General features: G+C 40.9%; 1 protein-coding gene across 4 annotated transcripts in view; it reads left to right on the plus strand.

Moving 5' to 3' along the window:
• Positions 1-26,066, plus strand: part of DUSP16 (dual specificity phosphatase 16) — a 65,844-nt gene that overhangs the window by 17,198 nt on the left and 22,580 nt on the right. For 2 of the 4 annotated variants that reach the window (XM_005147981.3, XM_034062917.1), the window contains exons 2-4: positions 12,028-12,105; positions 18,357-18,957; positions 20,112-20,250. In XM_005147981.3, the coding sequence (XP_005148038.1) occupies positions 18,727-18,957; positions 20,112-20,250 (370 nt within the window). In that variant the 5' untranslated portion in view covers positions 12,028-12,105; positions 18,357-18,726. Of the gene's footprint in view, positions 1-936; positions 956-12,027; positions 12,106-18,356; positions 18,958-20,111; positions 20,251-26,066 lie in introns of those variants that run through there. The other 2 variants (XM_031047994.2, XM_034062918.1) reach the window with 2 other exon arrangements.

Raw genomic sequence — 26,066 nt, forward strand, 5'->3', positions numbered from 1 at the left:
ACCATGGGAATTGCCTTTAGCTCTGCTGGATGGATAGACAGTCTGTGAAAGGCCCCAGGAGGATTTGATCATGCCTTAAAAATACTAAATGAAGGTACCCATATTTAGATTATTAGTCTTGTCCTCTGTCATCATTTATCCCTAAAAAGAAACATGAATTATAATTCAGTAAATCTTTTACTTGATGAGTGTTGTTCACCAAAAGAATTTTGGATATGACTATGGTTTTGTCAAAATAGGTATGTGCTAAAAGATACTTACCTATGACTGAATAGTCATTCAGTGGCCTATCTGGGAACCACTGCTTTAAGTCAGGGGAGTTACAAACAGTAGTAGGTGCACAATGCAGTGAAGGAGTGGGCCACTTTATTCCACATCTCTGTACTAAGTGCTGACAACACAAGTATTTTGTCAGGTATTCTTGGAGCTGGTGAGTCTTGTCTGTTCATTCTTTCAGAAGAAACACCTCAAAAGCCTTTAAGTAAGTAATGAAGAAAACAATTGTGTTTTTCTGCGGTTAAAAGCTTAAGTGCTGGTAGTAAAGGTATTTCACATGGGTAGGCAGGAGAAGCTGGTGTTCCTGGGTACATGTGTACCACTTAAATTGCTGCCTGGAGTGGGGCACTTTGCCTCGGGGAAGTCCTTTTTGTGTTTGTGAGGGACTGAAGTGTAACAAGAGAAATTTTTACTTCCTGCTGTTTTCCTCATTTGAGTCTACCTGAAGCAGAGAAGCCATGGCTCCAGAATTGTCAATAAGCTTCCTAAGAGTACTTCTATTAATTGTAACTGTCTGAACAGTATAGTTTGACAAGATTAGCAAAGCATGGAGAACACTTCCTACTGTTAGGCTTAAGGATTTTCTTTTAATGACAGAGTTCTTCGGATTTGGCACGGTCTGTCTGCTGCAGACTTCTGAAGTACAGACAGTGATGACCTGGCAAGCAGCTCAGCATGGGTAAGAGGGTATTTGGGCCAAGGACTCGTAGCCAAGCTCTCACCTTTTTGCATAAGATTTTCTTTAATGGGACTCTGAAGGAGATGACATTGTGGTTAAATAATTACTCCTTGATTGAGTACTGCCCTGAGGAAGGTGTGTATGTAAGGAACATCCCTATCATGCTGCATAAGAACAAGGATGCTGTGCTGAGACTGTATGAGCAATCATCATGCTGGTGCTTTCTCATTCTTGATTCTACAGACTTGTGCTAAAAGAAGTTATTACCTTCAGTTGTACCTTGAACACACCAAAAAACAGTGGCAGTCCAATATAAGGGGCAGTGGTGCACTTCAAAGTGTGCCACGGGGCTTTGGGTCTTTAGAGACAGGCAGCAGGCACTGTCTGTACCAGGAATTCTTTGTGGACAAGTCTCCCTTTCTGATCCAAGCAGTGCATGCAGTGTTGAAAGGCAAAGCCACATAAACTGGGAACAGCTGTAGGGTTTGGGGATTAATATCTGGTGGCCAAATTCATCTTTTTGTGGGGACTAGTGTATTTTTACTCTCCTTCAGTGAATCTAGCATGCTTCTCACTCAGTCTGTATACAGGCCACCCTTGCTGTCTGCAGCAACTTCTGCGTGCTGGTGGTACGATTATTTTCCATTACTTTCGCTGTCTGTGTGGCTGAGCAGAAGTGATAATGCAAGCTTAAGAGGTCATTGCATTCTCTGGTGTTTGGTATTGTAATGGCACGCAGCAGAACAAATAATTCTGGATGTGGCAGTGATGGGGACAGTGCAGCTTGAGGTGCTCAGCCTAGTCCCTCTTGCCCTACACTGTGGAATGCCATGGAGAAAGTATTTAGCCTGGGTATGGAAAGCTCTGTAGCTGTGCAATGGGGTGAGCTTGCACAAATCTCAGAATCATAGAATAGTTTTGGTTGGAAGGGACCTTCAAAGCTCATGTCTCTGCTTTGAGCAAGGACATCTTCAACGAGGCCAGGTTGCCCAGAACCACATCCAGCCTTGCCTTGAATGTCTCCAGGGGTGGTGCATCCCCCCTCTCTGGGCAACCTGTGCCAGTGTTTTACCACTCTCATTGTAAAGAACTCTCTTGATGTTCAGCCTGAATCTGCCGTTTTAGTTTAAACCCATCACCCCTCATGCTGTTGCAGCAGGCCATGCTAGAAAGTATCTCCCCATCTTTCGTACAGGCACCTTTAAGTAAACTCTCAGTTCTATCAAGGCTAGTTTGGGCACAAAGTTGGTGGTTTGGTTTAGAGATAGCTTGTGAGTCTTAGATTTAAGCATTTCCTCGCACACTGTCTGTCCTTGGCGCTGAAACACACATGTAGTATCAGGAGAATTTAGCTGCCAAACACATTAAAAATAAACAAATAAATAAAATCCCTGCAGCTTCTTGCTTTTTGACTAAAATTGAGGCATATGGCCACAGGCATACCTTTGATGCCAGGTGGTGTCCCTGCCAAAACAAGCTGGTTCTCAAGAAGATCTTAAGTGGTTATGGTTTCATTAGAGTGCCAGAAAGCTGAACCTTGGCAAAACTATGCTTTAAACTGATGGCAAGAGCAAGATTAGGAAGAACGTTTGTCCTGAATAGGCATTACAGCTACAGTAGACTAGATAGGTTTTCTTCTAGATCTGAGTCATAGGTGTTTTTTATTATTAATTTGCCTGTTCTGAAGCAATCTAAGCTAAATTAAAGTTTACCTATTTTAAAAATTATTTGGATTTGTGCTTGATTTTGCCCAGCTACCAGGTTATAGATTATTTGATTTCAGAAGCATGTGCCCTAGGCATTTACTGCTCCAGCTTGAACTGGTGGTGAGGCTGCAGAGGAAGAAGCCTGAAGGGGGTGGGAGGAGTGCTTCTCCTTGCTCTCTTTCCTGGTGACCTCTGCTTCTCTGCTTGCGTTCAACTCTTTTCCTGCACCTTTTGACCCGTGCTGTATTCCTATCAGAGAGGGCAATTGCAGTCAGGGATGAAGTCTTTTCTGGAAAAGACTTCTTGCCTAAGTCTGCACAGCTCAAGTGGTTTTGGCATTCATTGGTAGAAACTGGCTTCCCTCAGGTGTGTGCTTTGCCATGACTGCTTATACTCTTGTTGTTCAAACTGCCAGGGTCAATCCTTTGATGCCACTCAGGAGATCCCATGGAGAACTGCATACACCACTCTAGATGGCAAACTAGCTAGCTTTAAATACTATTACAACACTCCTTTAATATCAAATAAACCCAAACCAAAACCCCAACAAACAAAACCCGGGTAACAGTCACATCGGCTACATCTGTCACTGTCATAACTTTGTAAAGGCAAATGCATCTAATCGCACCTGCTGTCTTTGTCACCAATACCTTTAAGTCAGCTTGGAACTGAAGGAAAAGAAAATGGGGTTTACTTTGAAAGCGCTAGGGAATTGCCTCCTCATCCCATTGCAGAGTGAAACTTCTGTTAGTTCTATGATTTTGAGTAGTGCAGTACATTTTTATGTTGTAATGTGAAAAATACTTTCGAGGAAACTATCTTTTTTTATGCTGGTTTAGTGTGTTTTGTTGGTGGTATTTTTGCTTGTTTGTGCTTGGAGTTTTTTCCTCTCAGAAAATACAAACTTTGTTAGTACAGGCTATATGAAACCTAAGAAAGGTTTGTAAGGAAAGGGATTGTTGGGTTTTTTTCTTTTCTGTTTAAACTGATTAGTATAGGAAACACAGGCAAGGTTTCAGGAACACAAATCCCACTTAAAACTTGAAACAAAAGCAGAGAATATAAAGCTAAATCTAGGTCAAGTCTGAGTTAAGAAACAATGTGAAAATCCAGAGAGAAGTTTATTTATGGGGAAAAATATACTACAAATCTAGTAACTCTGTGGTGACTCCAGATTTTCTTGTTCTGCTATTAACTCCAAGAATTTGGGAGGGGAAAGCATTCTTTCTTTAAAGGTATCTTGTAGGTTTCTTTCTCTCTTTTATCATGTATTTTCAGTGGTGTGGCTTCAGCCAGACAGTTTCCATGAGGAATATGATTCATTGGGTAATTTATGACATACTTCGGGATGTGCTTTGGACTACTTCTTTTCCTGTTTGGGAAGAGGGACAGGCTGGATGTGGAGATGTTTTGGAAGCCTTGGCTTTTGTTTCTGTGTCATGGTTTGATTCTGTTTCAGGTCTGTGTGTGAGGAAGGGCTTGTGCGTTCTGGAGTTCATGCCCTCCCTCTTCTTATCGCTCCATACTAACTGGTCTCGTAAAAGATGTCACCTCTCCCTGCAAGACTGGCCTTTCGTCTGTCCTTGGGACACTATATTGTTATTATAGTGGAGCTCTGTTTGATACGCAGTTCTTGTGAACCACATCTGTATGTTTTCTTTCATAGACTAGCTGGAATTTCATGTGATGCTGGAATTGACCATGCGATAACGTGTCCTTCCCTGACACAGTGGGATGCTTTTCTAACCATGTTAAGAATTCATGCAGTAGCATTGTTTCATGGATGTGTGATATAGGCTTAAGCATACTGACTTGATAGTTTAAAATGAACAAACAAACAAACAACAAAGATATCTACCAGCTGGGAAACACAGCATCATGAACATGAGAGTGGGAGAGTATGGACTGCTATTGTACTTCTTGTAGTGTACCCCAAGAGAAATGCTTTAGCAGCATATAAATGGTCATCCTTTTTTCCTCTTCTCCTTCTGCTCAAGCTGAGTGTGACGTGGTTTCTGTGGTGTCTGCTGCACTGGGAAACATAGATTGACTGCAGTTAAGATGCACATAATGTTAAGTATTCAGTGACAGGTTAAATGGTGAGAATTAGGGTTGCTAAGAACAAGCTTGCAGGTGGTCATTTTCAAACAGTGTATTTTTAGATGGCTTTCCTCCACTCCTACCTGCGGTTGGTTTTTTGCCCTCAAGTTCATCAGCCACACAAAAGGCTGGTTGGGCCTATATGAGAGGATGTGGGGGGAAGACTGTGGTGGAGAGGTAGGGTGGCACCTCAGTGGGTCTCCTGCTGACAGGTGAGAAGTGGAAGGGTTCTAAAACTGATTTTAAAATGCCTCCTTTATCTTTTTCAGTTTAATTTTGCCATTCAGCCAAAACAAGCAGCAGTGGTGGTTCAAATAGCTGCTTTGCTTGGGTGTAGTTGAAGATGCTTGTATAAGCTTACTGCTGGGTCCAAGGCTCATGTGAAGTTTTTTTAGCTGGACAAACTTATAATATTCTTGTGCTTCACAAATTGTAATCTTTGTTAATGTCAGTAACTCTGCAGCAAGTTTTGTGTCAGAGATGGTATCTTCCTTCAACGTCAATACTTATGCAGAGAAATGAGCTTCTGTACATGACTGTGCTTTGCTTTTCTGGGGTTTCTGCATAAGAAGCATTTCTGTCCTAATTGAGTGGGATGCTTTACACCCTCAAGGTAGCTGAATTTGGGTAGAATACAGGGATATCTAGGATTTCTTTAAATCAGGTAAGGGTCTGGAAATATGTAATGGTTTGGGTTGGAAGTGACCTTAAGGCTCATGCAGTTCCAACTCCGTGCCATGGGCAGAGACACCTTCCACTAGACCGGGTTCCTCCGAGCCCTGTCCAGCTTGGCCTTAAACACTGCCAGGGATGGGGCAGCCACAGCTTCTCTGGGAAACCTGTGCCAGTGCCTCACTACCCTTATAGTGAAGAATTTCTTCCTAATGTCTAATTTAAATCTCCTCTCCATTAGTTTAAAGCCATTCCCCCTTGCTCTTGTAAAAAGTCTCTCTCCATCTTTCTTATAAGCCCCCTTTAAGTATTGAAAGGTGGGTTGAATTTGTTAAAAACACCTGTTTCCCACATCTTTTAATGGACAGTTCTCTTCTGGATGTCATCTAGTGAAGGAGTCCCAAGATGGTCACCTGAATATGGTGCATGTTTTTAAACTTACAGGCAGTAGAGCTTATTAAAAAAATGAACAAAAATGACCCCAAACTGTGCAGTGTTTGACAGGAAGCCAGTGTAACTCCCTTGAAGCTGGAGTGGCATGCCTGAGTCAGTCAAGTATGAGCTAAGAATCTGGCAGAAGCCTTTTGCACAAAGGAAGGCTGAGAGAGTCTCTCAGGAAGCCTGTACGCTGCTAAATGTGGCATGTTTGAACATGAGACTGACATCATTGTGAGTTCATAGTAGTGAAAGAACAAAGTATCAGCCACAAATTAGATTGACCTAATTTTTAAGTCACTTCTAAAAACTTAATAGCGCAGTGTGTTGCTTGTGCAAGCTGTTTATTTCCATCGCAGCCTCTGACTACTTCATTTAAACTACAAGTTAGCCCTCTAAACTGTCAAAGGAGGTGTTCAGGAAGGTGTGTGTGTGTGTGTGAGGGGTGCTGCAAACTTCCTTCCTTGGCTCTTTTTCCACTCTGACCTCAATTTTCACATAAAGGAAGTGATTAAGGACCACCCATCATATACCTTTATCCTTCAGGCTCAGCTTCCTGGAGGTAAAAACCTCAGGATTGTATACCAGAACCTAACTTGTTCCTATGGACTGCTCGTATGCAGACTGGAAGCCTGACTGAAAATGATCAGAACGCTTGCCATGGTGTCAACAGGAATTTATGTATAATTAATGAATTATTATAAAACTGAAAGCTATTATTTGTTACATATCTATCCATGATCATAAACTAATAACTTGTACTTCTTCCATTGCTGAACACTTAAGAAACACAAGGATCTTGCAGTTTGCTGATGATATGCTTCTTTCCAAGTATTTTAGTTGGCTCCATATGCACTGAAGTTGATTCATTCTGTTGATATATTACTTATTGCAGAAGTACATTGAACTCTCCTAGTTTGTGATTACTTTGACAACCGTCAGTGCCTTCTGGTTGCTTTTAAAGGGACTTTGTAAAACAGAGCACATCTATAAATTCTGGAGAAATACAAAATCTTGTTTGTCCGTTTGTGCAGAACTGTGCATACGTGTAAGCACACTTCAAACAGGATAATACAGATGTAATTTAAGGGATTACATTTTGTTTCTTTTTGCTACTCAAAATCCTGTTAGAAGCCTGGTGAGCTTGCTACGAAGTATTTGTTGTATAGCCTGGTCTTTGCCTAAGGGTCATATCAGATAATCACAACAGAGTTTACTCCTTTGGTTTGGTATTCAGAATTAAAAAAAACCCAGTCCCTTTTAATTCTTGCAAACTTGATGTAATGGTGGTCACATTTTGTCAGCTGGTCTTAAGTGGGATTAGTGTATTTTGGTTTATATCACTCTTCTTCCTCTACTTAAATGGTAATGTTTATAGTGATGTAAGAGGCACAGCTGGGGAACGCAAGTCACCCTTTGCTCTCTCCTTCTATTATAAAGATATATATGGCTTCTCTTTTCAGCTGTGTAGTTACCATGCTAGAAATGTGTATTTAGCACCACTGCAGGTCTTGTATAATATGATTCAAATTCGAAGAACCACTTGGGATCCTTTGGGAAAGACATAGCATGGCAGGTTACATGGAGAGTAACTGAGTGAGATACCATGACTTATGCTTATGTTCCTGAATGGAGGCCCTGTTGATATTCTTGTCCATGAAACTAAAGTTTGAAAGCAGTTCTAATAAGCAGGCCATCAGAATTACCTTTGTGGGTACAAATTACGTATGAAGCTATGTTCTGTTCCCAGTGTGTGAGCTATCAGGCATCTTGAGACTCATTCTTCATCATCTTATCATGGGGAGAGAGTTGGGTCCCAAATGTTTGGATCTGTTAATTTAGTCCCTGGTCCTCACCTGCAGTTCAGCAGTCACTCCATGTCATAAACCAAACCCCTTCCTGCTCTGCACAGCCCAGAATGGGAGAACTCTTAACAGGATTACTACAACTGTCCAGTTTCTGAGGACACCTCAGAACAGCTTCAATTATTCCATCATGTTAATTGGGAGACATTGCTGTACACCATATACCTCTACATTTCCTTCCCTACTCCCACCTTGAGACAGCTGGGCTGTACCTTGTTTGTGGGTTTGCTGTTTTCCACCATTTATTCTGTTTCCTTGACATATAAATGTCTTTTAAGAAGAAACGCAGTTAAACTGAACCGCTTTACTGAGTAGAACTGGGCTTAAAAACATATAATGTTGATATTATGCTGGGCCCAGCATCCCTTCTGAAGATGCTTCTGTGTGCTTTTCTCAGTGTGTAGCATACACTGCTCACAATATTAATTTTGTTTTGAGCATGCAGAGGGCTTTTTAAATGAGTTTGACAACAGATTTAATTATCACTTGTTAGGTATTTTCTCTGTGCACTTCTGGATGTTTCTGTGTGCGGCTGACAGGACATGCATGCAGCACAGTGCAGCTCTGTATTTTCAGACACAAGCAGGAAGAAACAAAGTATTAATGTTGACAGTTTAAAAAAAAATAATAAAAAAAAAGAAATTCCTTCCAAACTTTCTCATGCCCTGATGTGAAGGGGTTGAATGTGCCTGTTGCCTTCCGGGAGAACTGGTGTCATTTCCTCAAATGGGTGAACACCAGAACATTTTAACTCCCAGTGTACCATACTGTGGAAGCAAGTTTACAAGTCTCTGTTCTTAAAGGAGATTGAGTCAGTGTGATCTTTAGTCATTCAATTTAATTTAGGAGAAGAGTCATTAAAAAGTGTGTTGCAAGAAATTCACCCCTGCCTTGCCCAGAAGCTATTCTGATTTATTTCCCTAATAAAATTACTGTCATTATCCTCTGCCTTTAATCCATCCTGGTTCTTGTACGAAGGCTTCAGATCCACCTTCTGTTTTCATCATACAGTGACCACAAAGGAGATCAGAGTTGGTTTGTTTTTTTCTTCTTTATAAATTTTAGCTCCTTATTTGCAGGCCCACATTATTTGAATGTCTCCCTCTGAAAGTCTCTCAGTAGGCACAAAGCCTTAAACTTAAAGGCCAGCCATTATCTGAAGTCTTCTAAAGAAGTAGCACTGGCTATTAAAACAGCTGTGCTTGATGTTTATTTAGTGCTGCTCTTCAGAGTACTCTTCCTTTTAATCTGTTTCTCAGCAAAAAGATGACCACATAAAATACAGAAGTCACCTTTCATACTGTTCTGCAGAGCTACACAACACAGTCAATTCGGGATGTGCTGATTGTGTAGTAGTTGCAAACTTTGGTGTTATGAAAGGGTCTGCGGTGAAGCAGTCTTGTCCTACAAAGTGTAAGGATATGCTGGAATTTCATCAGCTTGAGGATTTATGAAGTAGTTCAACCATTTAAGGTTTTCCCTTTTTTGTACTTTGAGCCTTTGAATTGAAAGCTAAAATGCAATTGCTGATAGAGATGGCCGGCATGGACTTTGACAGTTGTCAGAATTAAATGATGAATCTTCACCATTTAGTATACAGGACCCAAATAGCCTTTGTGTTTTGTAAGGATAGGTAGCTGCCTTGCAGTTCAAATTTGGTTTGGTTATTCTTACATTACATGCTGTGGGTTGGTTCTCTGCAGACTTGGATTATATAAATAAATAAAATAATTTTATTACTTACTGTGAATCTTGTAATTTTTATACCAGCTAATCCATCCAAGATCAGATTTTATGGAAAGGACAGGATTAAACTTTTAGGAAAGGAGAGGTAGGTACTTACAAGGATGCTGTCACGCTTGCCTGTTCAGTTTCTCACAAGGCTTCTAGCTTACTTGATGTACCACAACTCTGTAGCTTCAGGTGACCCAACTGGTTAGGTTTGTTTAGCTGCAGTATAGGGAAGGCCCTGAGCAAGAGAGGAGAAAAAAAGGCTTCCATTTCTAATTCTGGAAAATAGAAAAAGGTATTTAAATAAGGCCTGGAGGACTTCTCATTTGCCAGGAGTATGTAAAAAGGCAAGTTTATATCCTTTTGTAATTCCCTGTAATTGAAAGGATGTATAGTTCTTTTCCTGAAGTCAGCAGAAAAATCCTGGCCTCGTAATGAAAAAATGCTTTTTAAAAAACTTTCTCCTAAGCACAAAGAGCTGAAGTTTCCACTTTAAACTTGGGTGGCTCATTCATATTTCACTTAATGGTAACATGGTATTCTCTTCCTCCCTCCCCCTTCTTACCACCAAGGCTAAAAAGGAGGAGGGGAGATATAAAATGTTTCTGAAAATTACAGGAAATGTCTGTTCCTTTAACAGCATTGCCAGGGAATTTCCAAATGCACTTAATGCTTATGGCTGAACTTGCAGCAGCTCAGTCTTCAGTCGTGAGTGGATCCTGTTCTAAAAATGTGATACCTCCTTCCAGTAAACTGTGTTGAAATTAAGTATATGCTTGGGTTTTCATCTGCTCTTCAGCAGAGTTAATTGTGCCCAATGGTGAAATGAGGGCTCTTGAGGGCTGCTTTAAAAACCTGTTTTGCTTCTGTTTATTGAAGTGGGGAAAATGGTATATAGTTTCCTGAAGGGGTAGCTGGCTTATTTGTAAGGACTTTGGAGAGGCATGGGGTGGCAGCTGCCCGTGAATGTGAAGACTACCTTGCAGTGTTCAGAGACTTCAGAGACTGCATGTGAAGCAGTAAGGAGCAAAGAGGGAGATGCTTTTTGTCCCAGTATTTTGTTTCCTTGGGCTGTCACAAGGTGGTCTCTGATCACAGGGTCTTGTCTTTAGCCTGATCAATGTTGAGCGCCAGGTTGGTTTTAATTTCCCTGGATGAGATTAGAAAAGGAGATAGCAACAGTTACAGTGAGTAGGATGAGTTTTCTCTTCATTCTCCTTTTCCTTCTGCCAGGCTTCTGCCACTAGATTAGGGGAAGAAGCAAGGGAGATCTGCAGAGCCTTTACTTGGGCTCAAAGGGCATCTGCCAGCCCAGGGAGGCAGAGGGAGCAAGACATGGCACAGTCTTCAGCAGTCCACCAGGTCTTCTCGTCCACCTCTCTGCCCTGCTGCTCTCACACCTGTGTGCTAGTGATGGGCAAGTGAGAGGATCTCCAGCCTGGGACACCCTAGGGACAAGCACAGAGGTCCCAGACAAGGTCTGTGTCCCAGTGGGCAGAGCATGTTCTGGGTAGCAAACTCTTTCATTACCTGTCTGAAGGGCTCTAGCCCCATGTTCTGCTGTTGGCATTGGCAGGGTTTTTAGAGCGGTCGCCTAAAGACAGAGAGGTGATTCTTGTAGCTCCTTTTCTTGTGAGGTGACGTGGGACATGACTGTTGTAATGTGCTCAGCCCTCTGCTACAGTGGCTCTTTGTGGTTGTCATATAGTTTACTACTTGGTTGGGAGCCACTCCTGGGTTTCGTAATACGGCAGTGCTTGGCAATAATTTATTACCATGGTTTATATTACAGTGATTAAGCGGAGCTGTCATCTCTTGATTGTGATGATTTGAATCTTGTTTTTAGCTGCCCAGGAAACGGTTTGGAATTGACACTAATGTGTTTATTTTTACTTCCTCATGTAAAGGTTGTAATTTAATTTGTTCACCTAGGAACAGCAGGTACTTTGTATAGAAGTTGTGCGGGTATGACTGTACGTAATGATTGCCGACGCCAGCGTTACCAGTTTCCAGTGTTGACTTTTCTAGTGTGTGGGGAGGTGGGATTAATTACCTGAGACGTTCTGTTTTCGTTAGTCTTTGTGAAAACTACAGTTGGAGTCAGACTTACATATGGCAGCCTCCTATATTAACAGACACTGAGTGATAGATAGTGTGTGAACTTCCTTGAATTCATGCAAATGCTTCACCCTTAGGTCCTAGTTACAGATTAGTTTTCTAACAACAAAATGTGTCAAATTGCTTGGAAGGTTACTATTGGTTGGGTTGGTTTTGCTTGTTGGTTTGGTTTTTATTTAAGCATCTCCAACCTTTTTAAAGGTCGTTGAGAGATTTGCTCTAGGTTTTTTTCTTTTCTTTTAGGAAATCAGCGTAACATTGCTTTCTATTTCAGACCCTTTCCATGTAAACTAATGCTAGCATTTATAAAACTCTTCTCACTTAGGTTTTCACATGTTTGGGGGAGTTTTACAGCAAATGACTGCACTGAAAGTGTGAAATCTGTTTTCTGGGATGTTTTTTATCTTGTAATAAGGATCTTTTTTTCCCCCTCAACTGTGTTTAGGTATTTCATTCTGCTGACCTCTGTATGTGGACCGCCCTCTGTCCTGTTCAGCCCATTTAGATTTTGACTTATACGTAGGTGAGTAATTGCTTTTGACATGAAATGATAGTGAATTCATGTAGAAGTAGTTCAGAATGTTCATTTGCTTTGACTTGGAAGTCATACAGTTAGAATCATCTTCTAAAAATCCATTTACACTTCTCCTGGTTGCCTAGTGTCCCAAGCAATGTAAAACTAAGAATGTTATGTATTACAGTATTTGTTTGGAGTGGGTTAGGTAAGCTTTCATTCTTGGTGTCACAGAGCTATACGCTGTGACCCTGCAATGAGAAAGTGTTTTGAAATGAAAATAGCTTCTTGCTTGTATGGGTGGAGAAGGGAGTCCCTAGATAATGTCTCTGAGCTGTTGAATAGAGTGATGTAACAGATCAACAGCATGTTCTAACGCTTCCCATGAGCTCACACTCTATCAGGTTTCCCTGCTATAATACTTAATAAATGTCTGTTGTTCCACATTAAATGTCAAAGAGCTTGGCTTCCTGGTAAATGCAAGTGATGGCAATCTGGTTTATTGCTTACAGTTGGTGATGGTACATGGATGATTCTTGCAAAAACATTGCACGTATTTCAGGGCTATGTTGAGTAGGTCAGCAAAATGTTTTGGTGGTGTGGTTTTTGGTTTTGGTTTTGTTTTGGTGGTAGAACACATTATATTATTTCAAATATCGCTATTTATATGAAAAGCAGCATCTTACTGTTGTCTAAATGAAAGGTCCATTCATCTTGCTTAGCTCAGCTATCTTAGAGGTAGGTGTGGTAGGTGTAGAAACTGTGTAAGTTTAAAACTCTAGACTGGGGTCTTTTATGCAGCTTATGTTATGGAAAGTTGATTTCCTTTCTGATTCTATCTCTCCATGTATCAGTCTTTAGATTGGAGAAGGAAGAAAAAATTGGTACTATCCATTCTGACTGCTTACATAGATCTAAAGTACAGATGCACTGAAAGTAGGAGAGGAGGGAGCAGCCATTCTGATCATAGGGATAAGCAAAGGAAAGCAGCAAGAAATTCTTAAAACTGCTCTTCTTTTATGAACATAATACATAAGAGACTTAAAAAATATTAAAAAGATATGTGTTTCTATTTGACTGACTTTCTCACTGCTCTTCTCTCTTGTACTGGAGTGTGGTTGGTAGAGTGGGGAAAAGTCTGTGTTCTTCAACCCTCCTCAATCGGTGTGAGAAAATTATGCTTATGAGATGATGACACTTGTTTGAGTCACCTCAAAAGCCAAAACACCCTCATTCCCCTCAGTTGAGAACATGAGCCCTTGTTAACAGGGCTCTTTTAAATCACAAGCATTTGTAATGTCGTTCCTGTGTGGTCTGCACAATGGCAGGCAAGACGAAGGCTTATTGCAACTTCAGCTACATTTTTTCACCCAGACTTTACACTTTATTACACAGTTGTCGATCTGGAATTTATTGGCTTGCTTGCTAAATTCAGAAGAACTTCAGCCATTTCTCACTCAAAAATCTTACTTCCCTTGTGCTCCATAGACACTTTGGGTTAAGTAGCAACCTGAGGAAGGATTGGCCCTCCTTGGTTGTCACTCATTCGCTAGTAGCAGAGGTTACAAGCATCTCTCCAGAACAACTTTTATTTCTGTCTTTCTGAGGCTGGTGAGGGAAAGCTGTGGCTGTCATAGATGGTGGGGAGGGGTGGGGGGAAATCTTGCAGGAATGGGAATTCACCCTGTGATCCTCAGATCAGGAGTTCCTTTCTGATGCAGGAGTTTGTGCAGGCTTGTTCACTGAGTATCACCTGTGGCTGTTGGTGACAGGGACTGGTATGGTATTGGCACGAGATATTGAGCCACAGTCAGCTCCCAGCTAAGTAACACTGAAACCAAATACTCCTTTGAAAACAGCTGATGTGCTAGCAGTGGCATGTTTCCTTTAGTTTAGGATCTCCTGACTCTGTATTTTGATTCAGCTTTTGTGTTTCTTTTTTATGCTGGTGCCCATCCTGGGTAACACGAAAGGAAGCTTGGCTGTAGAGGCAGATAGGGTTTTTCTCATATGTGCACGTGTTTGCTTCTAGAAAGCAGAAAACCACAAGGTTTTAAAAAGATCAGCTTGCAGGTGTCTCAAGCTGACTACGCAAGAGCTGCCCTTCGGGACCTTTTGATGTCCAGGTGCTGTAAAGGTATTAGGTTGGTGTTTAGCCATGCAGCACTGACGTATGCTGGATCACTGCTGTATGCACCTGACAAAGCAGGCATTGGTGACGTTGGGAACACAATTGCTGAGTGATTGTGACACCAAAGTCCAACTTCAAGGTTATATTCTTATGTGAGGTAGACAGTCTTTCAGAGATTGTAGCAAGGCTTCTAGAAGCACTTTGCCCGTACCTTAACCGAAGTAGAATTAGAGCATCCTTCTGAGAGTTTTAAAATGCATTCTTCTTCATCTGCTCTTTAAAAAAAGTTGCTATTATATGAGCCAAAGATTGTGATAATTAAAAAACCCATCATGCTATGTTGCAAGGGAATTGCTTGGACTCAACATCGTAGAAGTTAAATTAGTGCATACAAAATGTGAGTTATTTTGACTGAAGAATCAAACACACAACTTTAGTGCCAGGTTTACAGCTAAGTAGTTGTCTGCTTCACTCCATCTGAGCCATTTGGAATGGTGGCAAAGGGAAATCCTGTAGTTCTGCAGCAGTGTTACAAACACTTGCGGGAGATTCACTGCTGGTTGTATGAAGGTAGCAGTGTTTTTGTTGTTTTGGTATGGAAAAGCTGAAAACACTTGGCAAGTGTGGAACAAATCTTTCTAGTTTGACAGTGAGTTAAAAGTTACTTTTCTTCTTTAAAAAATATAACAGTGCCCTGTTCCAGGCCATGTACAAGGAAGAAGGAAGAAGCTGTGCAGTGTTACTGGTATATATGTGACTTCATGCAGTATTCCCATAGCTCGATTCGGGATCACTTTTCTGTAATCCTGATTTCAGTGTAGAGCATCCTATGACTAAGATGGCTCCCTAGCTTGAAGATCACCAACATAATGACTTATTCAGGGCAAAGTATTCATTATACTGCATCATTTAATGAGACACTGGTGTCAGTACATACCACTGTGATCTAAGTCACAAATAGCACTTCAGAAAGAGAGCACTCAAGGAGTTGAATTTTAGGTTTCTACAGACTATGATTAGAAATGAAACATGCAACACCCTATAGTAGCTCAAGTAAGAGGCTGCCAGTTTCTCTTGTTTAGATAGGTCCCAAGGAAAGAGTCCCAAAGTCTTATAGGACCAGAAAAGGATTAAAACAAAACAAAATTCCATAATTGAAAAAGATGTTGTTCCTCCCCTGCCCAATGGAGCTGTTCCTGTCAAAATAGGATTTCAATCACAGTAACTTGAGGTGACATTTCTGGTAAGTTTTCTGTTTCCAAGCCATGGGCAGAATGCTTTCAGAAACCTGGCACATGACTATAAGCAAAAGTAATAGTGCTGTCTAAAAGGATTGTTGACTGGTGGCCCACGTGTTATGTTGTTTACATGCTTTTTCCCCAGTCACCATACATGACTGGTTTGAGTTCTTTTTAAGGGATTTTTGAAACAAACTTCCATCACATGAGAGTGAAGGCTGAGACAGTGAGCAGTAAGCATTTAGATGATTAGAGATATAACCAAACTGAAAGTTGCAGAATAAAGATCACATCTTTTTAACAGCCTCCGGTTTAGAGTTCTGTAGTTTCTCAGCTGCTTTATTTTCCTGTTATTACTCGGACTTTAAGTCAGCAATTTACCCATCAAAACAAACTGTCTAGTTCATGAACAAACTGTCTAGCTCACAAAGGACCTGGAGCCAATTCCCACTAGAGCCAGTGGAAAAGTTTTCATTGAGTTCAGTGGGTTTGGTAGCTGGCAGTCGTTGATACAAATAAAAGAGTATCAAAATTCCTGTTAATGTTAAGAGAAAGAAGAAGAATTAAAAAAAAAAACAGAATATTTTTTTTCTCTCTGGAAAAAAATGGACACAACTATCAAGTTTCACTTCTCCCCCTTGCATAATGCCATGGGCTTGTAATACCTTCCTCAGGCCAGTATCTAGTGACTGCGCTGTGAAGGAGGAATGTGCCTGAGAATAAAGCTGTAAAGATGGGTTCTTTTATAACTAGGTTTAATTAAGGCTTGGGTAGTAATTTTTTCAATCATTGTAGTTTAGAGCAACATGCATTTCACTGCTGTACTCTTCCGTTGATCTGGACAAACTTAAAAACACCGGCTCTGTAGCACTAGAGTCAGGGCAAAGAGAAAATCACATTTTGTTAACCTAATGGTTGTTTATGTGAAACGTGGTGGTTCTGAGTTGCTACATGAAGCTCTTAACAAACAAGTTTCTTGCAGTTTCCTTTTCGGGTTGTTGAAGTGAAGGTTGCACTTTCCTCAGTGTCTATGTAGATCTGTGTAATATATTTAATCAGTAAAACATCTGCTGACCTGGCATTTCCCAGTGTTAAATGGAACTGACCTATTGCTGTAACAGGACTTTCAGTATCTATAGGTTAGTTTGAATTCATTACTTCTGTTGCAATTAAGATAGATAGCAAACATTTCAAACTGGAGCAGCAAGTCAAGACAATAAGTAAAATCTAAGTTTTCCATCTGAACCTGTTGAAATATTTATTAATATTTAAAGTCTTTATTCTCATATATACCTGTATATGCAGTAAGAATCCAGGAAAACATGGCCTCATAACTTGCTTCTATTCACAAATGCTTTACTGCCTCAAGGGCGTTAATTAAATAGGTTTTCTTCATCTGGCTACTTCAAGTTTTGTGACAGTTGTGTTACTTTGCTTTGTTCCAGCTGGGAGAAGGCAGAGGTAGAAAGGCTCTTTGGGTCATAGGTTGGGTGGTATGGGCCAGAACTGACATAAGAGTTGCTTGAAGGCACACTGCCTTCTACAAGAGGTGTTGCGTAGTTCTGCTGACCTAAAATCGCTTCCCCTGACAGGGAAAGGGAATGTGATGGTGTGAGACATGCAAACTGAAATGTGGTTTCTTGCTGAGCTGGCTTTACCCTGCACTGATCTGAGCACAGATTACACTGCCACATTAACAAGGTGAGGAACTCTGTCAGGCTTGTCCTTTCATAGACAAGCTCCAACCTGTGGGCTCTGCCACCTCAGTTGAAGAAGGCATCATGCTCAGCTGTCCCCTTTTGCTGGAGTTGGTGACCAAGGCAGCTGAACATACAGCTTGTCTTATTATTGCAGCCTTTCAGTTCTTAAAAGGGGCCTATAATAAACATGGGGAGAGACTTTTTACCAGCACCTGTTGTGATAGGACAAGGGATGATGGTTTTAGACTAAAAGAGGGGAGATTCAGGCTGGACATGAGGAATCTGTTCAGTGAGGGTGATAAAACACTGGTACAGGCTGCCCAGAGAGGTGGTGGATGCACCATCCTTGGAGACATTCAAGGCCAGGCTAGATGTACTTCTGGGCAACCCGATGTAGTTGAAGATGTCCCTGCTCATTGCAGGGGGGTTGGACTAGATGACCTTTGAAGGCCCCTTCCAACCCAAACTGTTCTATGATTCTGTTCTGTGACTAATGTCTCATCTGCTCCAGAAGGTCCAGAGACAGTACTCACTGCTTTACCTTTCAGTAGTGTATTCTTGAGGCCTCCATTTCCATGCCTGGTGGTTAATTCAAATAAAATGCTTGTGCCTTGTTGTAGCATCTTTTTATTCTGTTTTCTCTTCAGCCATGTTCTTAAAGAAAAGAGGTGGACATCAGTTTTGTCCCTTCTTTTACACAGTTTCAGTTCCCCGATTCGGAGTGCCAGTTTGTGAAATACTTTCCAAGGCATTAAACTTTAAAAATATATCTTAGTTAATTTTACAACTTCTTACTAAGTGATGAAGTACTGAAACACATTTGGTTTGGTTTGCTATTGAACAGAATGCATGATTTAAGGCAGTATATCTTAATTATATTCTAACAAAGTCTTGTGAAGAGCAGAGATAGTGGCAAAAAGAGTCTGCAGTTAAGACACGATATGTTACCTGAAATCAAGATAATTGTCCAGGCAAGATCACTGGAATAGATTCAGAGACTGCAATTGCGAATGCTCTTTCTAGGTGTTTGGCATATATAGCAGAGAGGGGGACTTCTCAGGAGCGTATTTATTGTATGGTACAGACCACTGTGCAGTTGGCCTCAGAGTTGAATGTTTTGTTCTGCAGACTTGCATGGCCTCATCTGGTTTGTGGTTTATTTGTTGTTTTTTCATCTTCCCTTTCTTACAGGCTCTTGGTCCGGTGTAAAGCTGATGGGTGGGAGCAAAGGTAAAGAATGATGTAATGCAGCAGCCACCAGAAAGCATCTTTTGTTTGAGTTGTAAAATGGCTACTCCATAGTCATCTCCCGATGAATCAGATGTGAGGGGCTGCTTTGTGGAATGCAGCCTTTGTAACGGCACATCAACTGGAAGCAGGAGGAGACATTCAGTTGAAGAGCTCTTTCTGAAAATGGGTTTAACTTTTCTTTTGCCAGTCACTACCAGCATGACCTCATACACTTCTAGTACAATGGTGTGGCTAAGCCTTTGAGTACACAGCCATTACATCATCGCAGCAAATTAGAGAGGGAGGTGGTGAAAGAGGCCTTATTGTTGTCATGGCTGATGAGATGATCAGGACTCAACTCATTGTCACCGAGAAGTTGGTGGCTTTGCTGGAGGGTGGTACAGAAAAAATGCTGCTGATTGATAGCCGCCCCTTTGTGGAATACAATACGTCCCACATCTTGGATGCCATCAACATCAACTGCTCCAAGCTTATGAAGCGGAGGCTGCAGCAGGACAAAGTTTTGATTACAGAGCTCATTCAGCATTCAGCAAAACACAAGGTAGGGGTCACTTTCCTCTTATTCATTGTATTTGGTTAAAAGAGTGCCTGGAAGGCAACTTGTGGTAGTTTTTCTTTAGGTATTTCATTTTAAAAACCCCAAACTAAGAGACTGAGGTTTGCTGAGCTCTTACCTGATATATGAGGCTCTTGGTTACTACTAAGTTTGTCTTTGGGATTCTTTGTAGCCCAGTTTTTCCCTAAGTGACAGAGTAATGGGGAGGGATTTAGAAATTACTCAGAAAGAATGCTCTCAGGGTTCTTGTATGTCTGTCAAAGCCCAGTCCCTAAAATGTATGTCATTAAGGCAGGAAACATTCTCCTTCTAAACTTTGAAGGATTCTTTAGGGTCTGTGGTGGTGGGGATTGCTTAGAAAAGTGGTCATACAGTTTTCAAAGAAACCATAGCTCTGTCAATCCTGGCCTTTACTTTCTGTTAAAAATGATTTTTGTGTGCGGAGTTTGATGGGTTTTGATTGTTGGGTTTGTTTGGTTTGGTCAGGGGTTTTAGTTTTGTTCTGTTTCTTTTTTCTTTAAATAGTGTTATCAGTGAAAAGAAAACAGCTGAGCTGTTTAAACTGAATGTGTATCTATGTGTGAGGTTTGGGTTTCTTGCTTTTTTAATCCACTGGTACTTGTTTCAAATGTTTTGGGTACAAAAACCCCTCTATTACATTCTTGCTTTGACATGTTAAACACTGTAGACGATGATGTTATCTAAAGCATATTTTATATATAAAGTTCCGTAGATGGCTAAAGTGTGTGTGGCTTTAGGCAGTTTAAGGTCTCTATACACAAAAAACACAAAGCAGAAACTGAGGTAGGGCCTTCTTTCGAAAAGCTTAGTTTTTAAACTAACCAACCAACCTAGCTGAAAGTGAAGCATTTTACAAGTGTCATGAAACTGCCTAATAGCAGAAGTTACAGAGTGTGCTTCAGCTTGGAGCAAATAATCAATTTGCAAAGTCTCAAAGGGATTAAATCTGATCAGACATATTAAGTTTTTATTTTAAACTGGTTTGTATACAGCTGTATAAGAAATCTCTATCTGAGCTGTTGCATAGCAAATATGTGGGAACCCTGAGGTGGGTGATAATGTGGTGCTTTTAATCATCTTCTTCCTTGACATCTTTTTCTGCACTACTTGTGTTTCAGATTGAAACTGATTGCAAGCAGGAAGTGGTGGTGTATGACCAAAGCTCTAAAGATGTGACCTCTCTCTCATCTGACTGCTTTCTTAGTGTGCTCCTGGGCAAACTGGAGAAGAATTTCAGCTCTGTGTATCTGCTTTCAGGTATGATGTACCAAGAAAAAAAACCTCTTGACTAAGTGAAGAAAGAAAATGCTATCATTAAGTAGACATGTACACTGTTTTGCAGTAGTGCTGGTACACATTTCAGTTGCAGCATAGCTATTCCTGTAGTTCTTTAAGCATACAGGGACACTCACATATAAACGCTTAGAAATTATATCTTACAGGGGATATATTACACCATTAGTACTGTGTAAATGGACACTGCTCAATGCAGGGTTTTTTAGATGCATTTGTCTGTATTTTAGGGGCAAAAATAGCAAAAAAAATGGTTTTCCCTGGTCTTTTAAGTAATGTATGTGCTAGAAGGAAAATCTGATCCTCACTGAATTGGTAATTATTACAGTGAGAACAAGAGAAATGTTCTCCCTGAGCTACAGAGATTATTTTGTGTGACTTCTTAAACTTCAGCTCCTTAAGTGGTAGCACTCTATTTAGTTGCGTCTTCTCTCTCCCCATCTGTTTATTTATTTATTTAAATTCTAGGTCTAAGCATTCATAGACATTAAAGTCCTTATAATACAGGATTTGTTGGTGTGAAAGTGTGCTTGTGGTGTCATTTCTGTCATGGAACAGTAGACCCACTGTTCACAAGAAGGAATAAGGAGGGACATGAAGTAGATCCAGGGCTGAAAGAAGAGGGAATGGCGCATACAAGTAGGAAATCCATTGCAGTGAGTCAGTTGGTGATCTAATTAAGTGTATACATAGTCGCTGAGAAATAGTAAAACTACAGTCAGAAACTGAATAATGATGAGGGAATGGGAAAGAGAACTCCAGAGAGATAATTCCTCTTAGCAAGAAGCTTTCACTGGGGTTTGTATTGACTTCAGATGAAAGTGATAGGGAGGTGGTTGTGTTACTGAAAGAACCTTTCACAAACTATTTGGAAAGTGAGTACAGAGAAAATGAGTAATTTTTGCACTTGGGCACCTGTGTTTGGTGCTCATGAGCTGTGCTTAAAGTAGGGTTTTGCTTTGGCTGTGTTTGGTGCTTCCGTTTTCTTTGCTGTCTTGGTAAAGATTATACCTGTGGGTTGTGAACTGCAATATCAGAATAAGTAACAATTCTTCCATACAAGCTTCCGAGTAAATGGGTGGTGTCTAGGCACAGCAAATGTTTAATATAAGAGCAGTGAAATATGTAGTTAATACTCCTGTAAATTTGAAACTTATTTAAAAAATAAGGTAATATAGAAGCAGTTCATTTCTCTTAAGAAATCCTTTTATTGTTCAAATATCCAACTCTGCTCATCTGTCCTGAGATTTATTTAATAACCAGCTCCATGCAGCAATACAGGCTATTCACAACTTAATTTCCACAACAGAACAAGATACAGCTCTCTAATAACTGAGAGTTAGACCTCATGGCAGGGAGGGGTTGTGGGGAATCCTTAATAAGGGCAAGCAGAGGAGAGTATCACAAAACTTCCTGTCTTCTACTGTCCTGCTATAGACAAGACAGATGAGTCGTGGCTTTGATCATCTTTTTCCTCTGCTGGACCCCATGAAGGAGGTGGTCAGAGTGTCTCCATCCTCAGACTTTCCTGTGGCTCCTGTAAGAATGGACAGTACCAGGAAGGGACCATTCCCCAGTTTCCAAGGGCACAGTCTGGGCGCACACCAGTTGCATGTATCATAATGATGCATGAAAAATAGATTAATTTTTATGTCTAGCACAAAGTAGTTGTCTGTTCAAGCTGAAAATGTAACTTGAACCACATGTAAAGATACATTAGCTAGGTGAGGTGCATTAGCTAGGTGAGGTGAACTTAGCCATGTGCAGCTGGTAAGGATTAGTTTGGTTTGTCAGAGGGAGGGAAAGGGGATCTAATGCATTAAAACACTCTTTATACAAAGGAGGATTTTTATTTTAGCATATCAGTGCATTTTTCCTAGAAAATATGAGATTTGACAGTTTAATCTTATTTTTGGTTAAATAGCAATGAGGATATTTATGAATGGAAAAACAATTGATGGCTTTAAAACCAGTGGTTAGAAGAGTATAGGAACAAAAGGGGAATATAGGGGGAAGGGTTTACTCCTAATCTATTACAAATAAGTGCTTATTTCAGGAAATACACCAACTAAGATGGCAGTAATGAATATCAATTGTATTCAGCTCTCTACCATTTTCTTCTTTTATAATAAGTTTGTTCTGATTTTAATCCTTACATAAGAAAAAGCATTTCACAGTCTTCTTGTTTTCTTATGTCTATTAAAAAACTAGCTACTTACTAAACACCCACACCCAAGAAACCTTTTGGGATGTGGGGTGAAAGAGAAGATGCTAGATTCAGTGTTATGGAAAGCATCTTGGTGATTATTGATATGTGGCTCTAGAAAACTAGATAAAACATGTTGTCTCAGCAAGCTGATGACGAACTCTCATAAATGTTTATGGCTGATAATGAGAGTCAGTATACTGTGTAAAAAGAGCAACCTTTGGACTTCAGTTTTCTCTGTGCCACTCAATCAGGGTCATTTAAAATAGTGACCTTAAGTAAACACTTGGGGGTAGGAAAATATTTTTTATTGGGATAGAATAAGGAGCAATTAACAAATATCTGAAATTCCTGCATCTGTTCTTCCTGCCTCCCCCCATTACTGAGCAGTCGATGAGGTGGGGTTTTATTTAGGTTGTACATGAAGATATGCTCTACCCTGGAGGTTATTTTTCGGTAACTGATGTAAAGACCTCAGAGGAGCCCTTACCAGTTAGTTTAAGTTCTTGATCTAACCTCATAGATATAATCTACTGGAGAGTGTTTCCAGGAATTTGGTTTAGTTGTTAACAGTGCACAAAACACTGAAATGTGGGTACTAAAGGCTTAACCCCAGTCCTGTCAATACATCTACTCTGGTGAGTTAACCAAGATTTAAACATGGAGATGTTCTCTTTGAGAACTTTATTTACTTTCATGGAGTCCTTTTGCTAGTTGCAGGGTTTTTATGATGTTCCTGCTTGCTCTGTAGAAACAATTCAGAGAGACTACTCATTCTTGCTTGAATTACAATTAAAGCTATAAACATCAAGAGTCTTGCTTCAATTCTATTCCACTACACCAGTGGGAATCATTAAGGTCATACTTTCCAACACGCTCTTCCCCACTTCTGTTAATCTTACTCCTACTTGTGCAAGTACAAATGTCTGTATGATGGTTACCTGTCAAATTTTGCTGTACAGAAAATGAAGTCCAGCTTTTTATTTTGTGTTGGGTTTTTATTTTATTTTTAATGGAAGACTCAACAGTCTTGTTGAGGAAGGATTTCTGAAAGGGAAAAAACCCAACCAGCCAACCAACCAACAACCACCTTAACCAGAGAAATGCCTACCTTTCTGTATTTCCAACCTGATGTTAAAACTTGTCAGTAGCCTCAGACAGATGGATTGTACTGGCTCTGAACTGAAGCCAAAAGCGAGAATCCTTGTACATGGGTGGTGGATGTGGAGCAGTGTTAAATGTCCAAGAAGGAGCAGCTAAACTTCAGAGTACTGTAATGCAGGGTCATAGAAATGGTTTCACTGAACTCTCTAGGAATTCTTAGTGCTGCACGGTGACAGTGTATTTTGCGAGCAAACAACCAAGGACATATTTTTCTGTCAGTCGCAAACAGAATGAGTTCAGTGAGATTGGGCAAAGGTCCTGGAAACAAAACAGTGAGTGATTAGCCAGGGACTGTTGCAAAAGGTGTGTTTTTGCTGAAACATCCCAAATGGTTGTTTTCCCCCTGACCTGTCCCTCACCTGACAAGTGTGTGTATGGAATGGAAGGCTTGCGTGGAGAATGCAAGAAGGAAACAAGTCAGGAACTCTTCTACAGTATTTGAAATTGGAAACCCATTTAATGGAATCCTAGCATGGCAATGCCGGTATCTCTAGGGTACATCTATCATTGCCTTGTATCTGCTTCCCTAAAGCAGAGCTGGACAGAAAAAAAGCCCAGTGCTCTCCCCTGCTTTGTCACTAGAGAAAACATGCCTTGTGGCAGCAGAGCCAGAAATCTTAATATTCCCTTATAGATAGAGCTGGTAATTTCTATCTCCTGAAGTGATCAACACTGCAAGACTTGAGCTTTCTTCCCCACTTCTGCAGCCCCATGTGCCAAGCAGGAGGGTACCCAGTATGGGCTGAAAGACAGCATGATGTAGCTGTGGTTTGTGCCATCTGATAAACTCTGTCTGACATCCTGACACCTTTTAACACTATTTAAGTGTTAAAGTGTTAAGTGTTGCAGCTTAGTAACTTCTGGTTGTGGCTGACTGAAGTTTTGAGCATTCCCAATATGTAAGTCTTTGCAGAGTCCTGCGAGGAGAAGAGCACACCTTCAAATGGTGGTTGTAGATTAAAATAGTCAAGTTATCTGCAAATTGAAATAATTAGAGCGAGAATGAGCTCTTAAATACCTGCCAGTGTTCAGACAAGGAAGGATGGCTGCACAATGATGCCAGCTTTCCTGATACTCTGGCTGATGTTACTAGAAGAAATCTATTGAAGCAGGTAAAAGCTTTGCCGTGGGAGTGCAGTATTCCCCAAGTGGTCCTGTAACCCATGGAGTTCATCCAGTGGTGGTGGGGAGGAGACAAGAGTGAGAGAGGAGCTCAGCTGTGAATCACCCTCTTCAAAAGTCTCCCTTTCCATCAATTTTTAATGAGAGTGAGGAGAAAGTACCTTTGGCTACAGCCAGTCCTCTGTGAATATCCTCCCACCCTTTGTACTTAAAATGCAGATTTGAGTGTTCGTTCAGTGCCACATGATTGTTTTAAGCACTTGAAGAATGGGAGTAGGGTTTATTACTTTCATATGTGTATCCACTTGCTGCCTTTTGACAGAGAGAGCAAAGTTTGACTAGTGTGGAGCTCTCACAACATTTCTCAAACCCAAGAATAACTTGTTAAGTTTGCTTTTGTTTTGGATACCTCTGGATGCTTGTGAAACTTAATTGACTGAAATGATGATGAAGGGTTTGTTGGGGTTTTTTTACCTTAAAGGCAGAAAGGGCAAGTGTGAGTGTCCAGTATGCTCTCTTTATTCAACATCAGTCTGACTTCTCTATATTCCACTTGGGTGGGAGGGGGGCATGACCCCATTCTCGCCCCCCCAAACCTTGTTTGTTTAACCTGCCTATTAACCTTCTCTTACCAAAGGCAGAAACCCTCCAGGGCAAAGAACTTCCCTTGCTACTGTGCTTGTAAAACACCTGGCATAACGGGGCCACTTTCTGAACGCTGCCGTAATAAAAACAGCCCTCGCTTTCCCAAACCCTGAAACCTGGAATCCTGTGGAAGAGCTCCCCGTGGCTGATGAGAGGGGACGGGAAGGGGAGGGCGGGCGCGGGGATGGCAGTGCTCCTAACGGGGCTCTCCAGCCTGAGCTTATGTAATGGAAAATGGCAAGCATCCCTGCGGAGCTGAGCTGGAATGCGTGAATTGTAATGGCCTGTGGAGGTCTGCAGCTCGTTTAAACAGAGTGGAAACATTGTAGATTCGTAAAACTTGTGAGTCAGAAAGTTTACAACTTTCCTTCCTTGCGGCAAGGGGAAAATCTATACTGCAGCTTTTAGATAAACAGCTTAATGTTAATGGGAATGTGACTGTGAAAGTGCTGTCAGGTCACCGCAGTAAGAGCCGCTGATCTGATTTGAGGCAAAGTAATTGTTAAAGTTAGGGGTTTGTGTATTCTGTCTTCCCTGGAGGGCTGCTTGATTTATTTTGCTTTAGCATAGCTTTCAGTAACGTTACACTGTGCGCCTGGCACTAATCAGTATTTACAGTGACAAACTCTAAATTGCTATTAGG

Source organism: Melopsittacus undulatus, chromosome 5 (genome assembly GCF_012275295.1).
Source record: "Melopsittacus undulatus isolate bMelUnd1 chromosome 5, bMelUnd1.mat.Z, whole genome shotgun sequence".
Classification (NCBI taxonomy): Eukaryota; Metazoa; Chordata; class Aves; order Psittaciformes; family Psittaculidae; genus Melopsittacus; species Melopsittacus undulatus.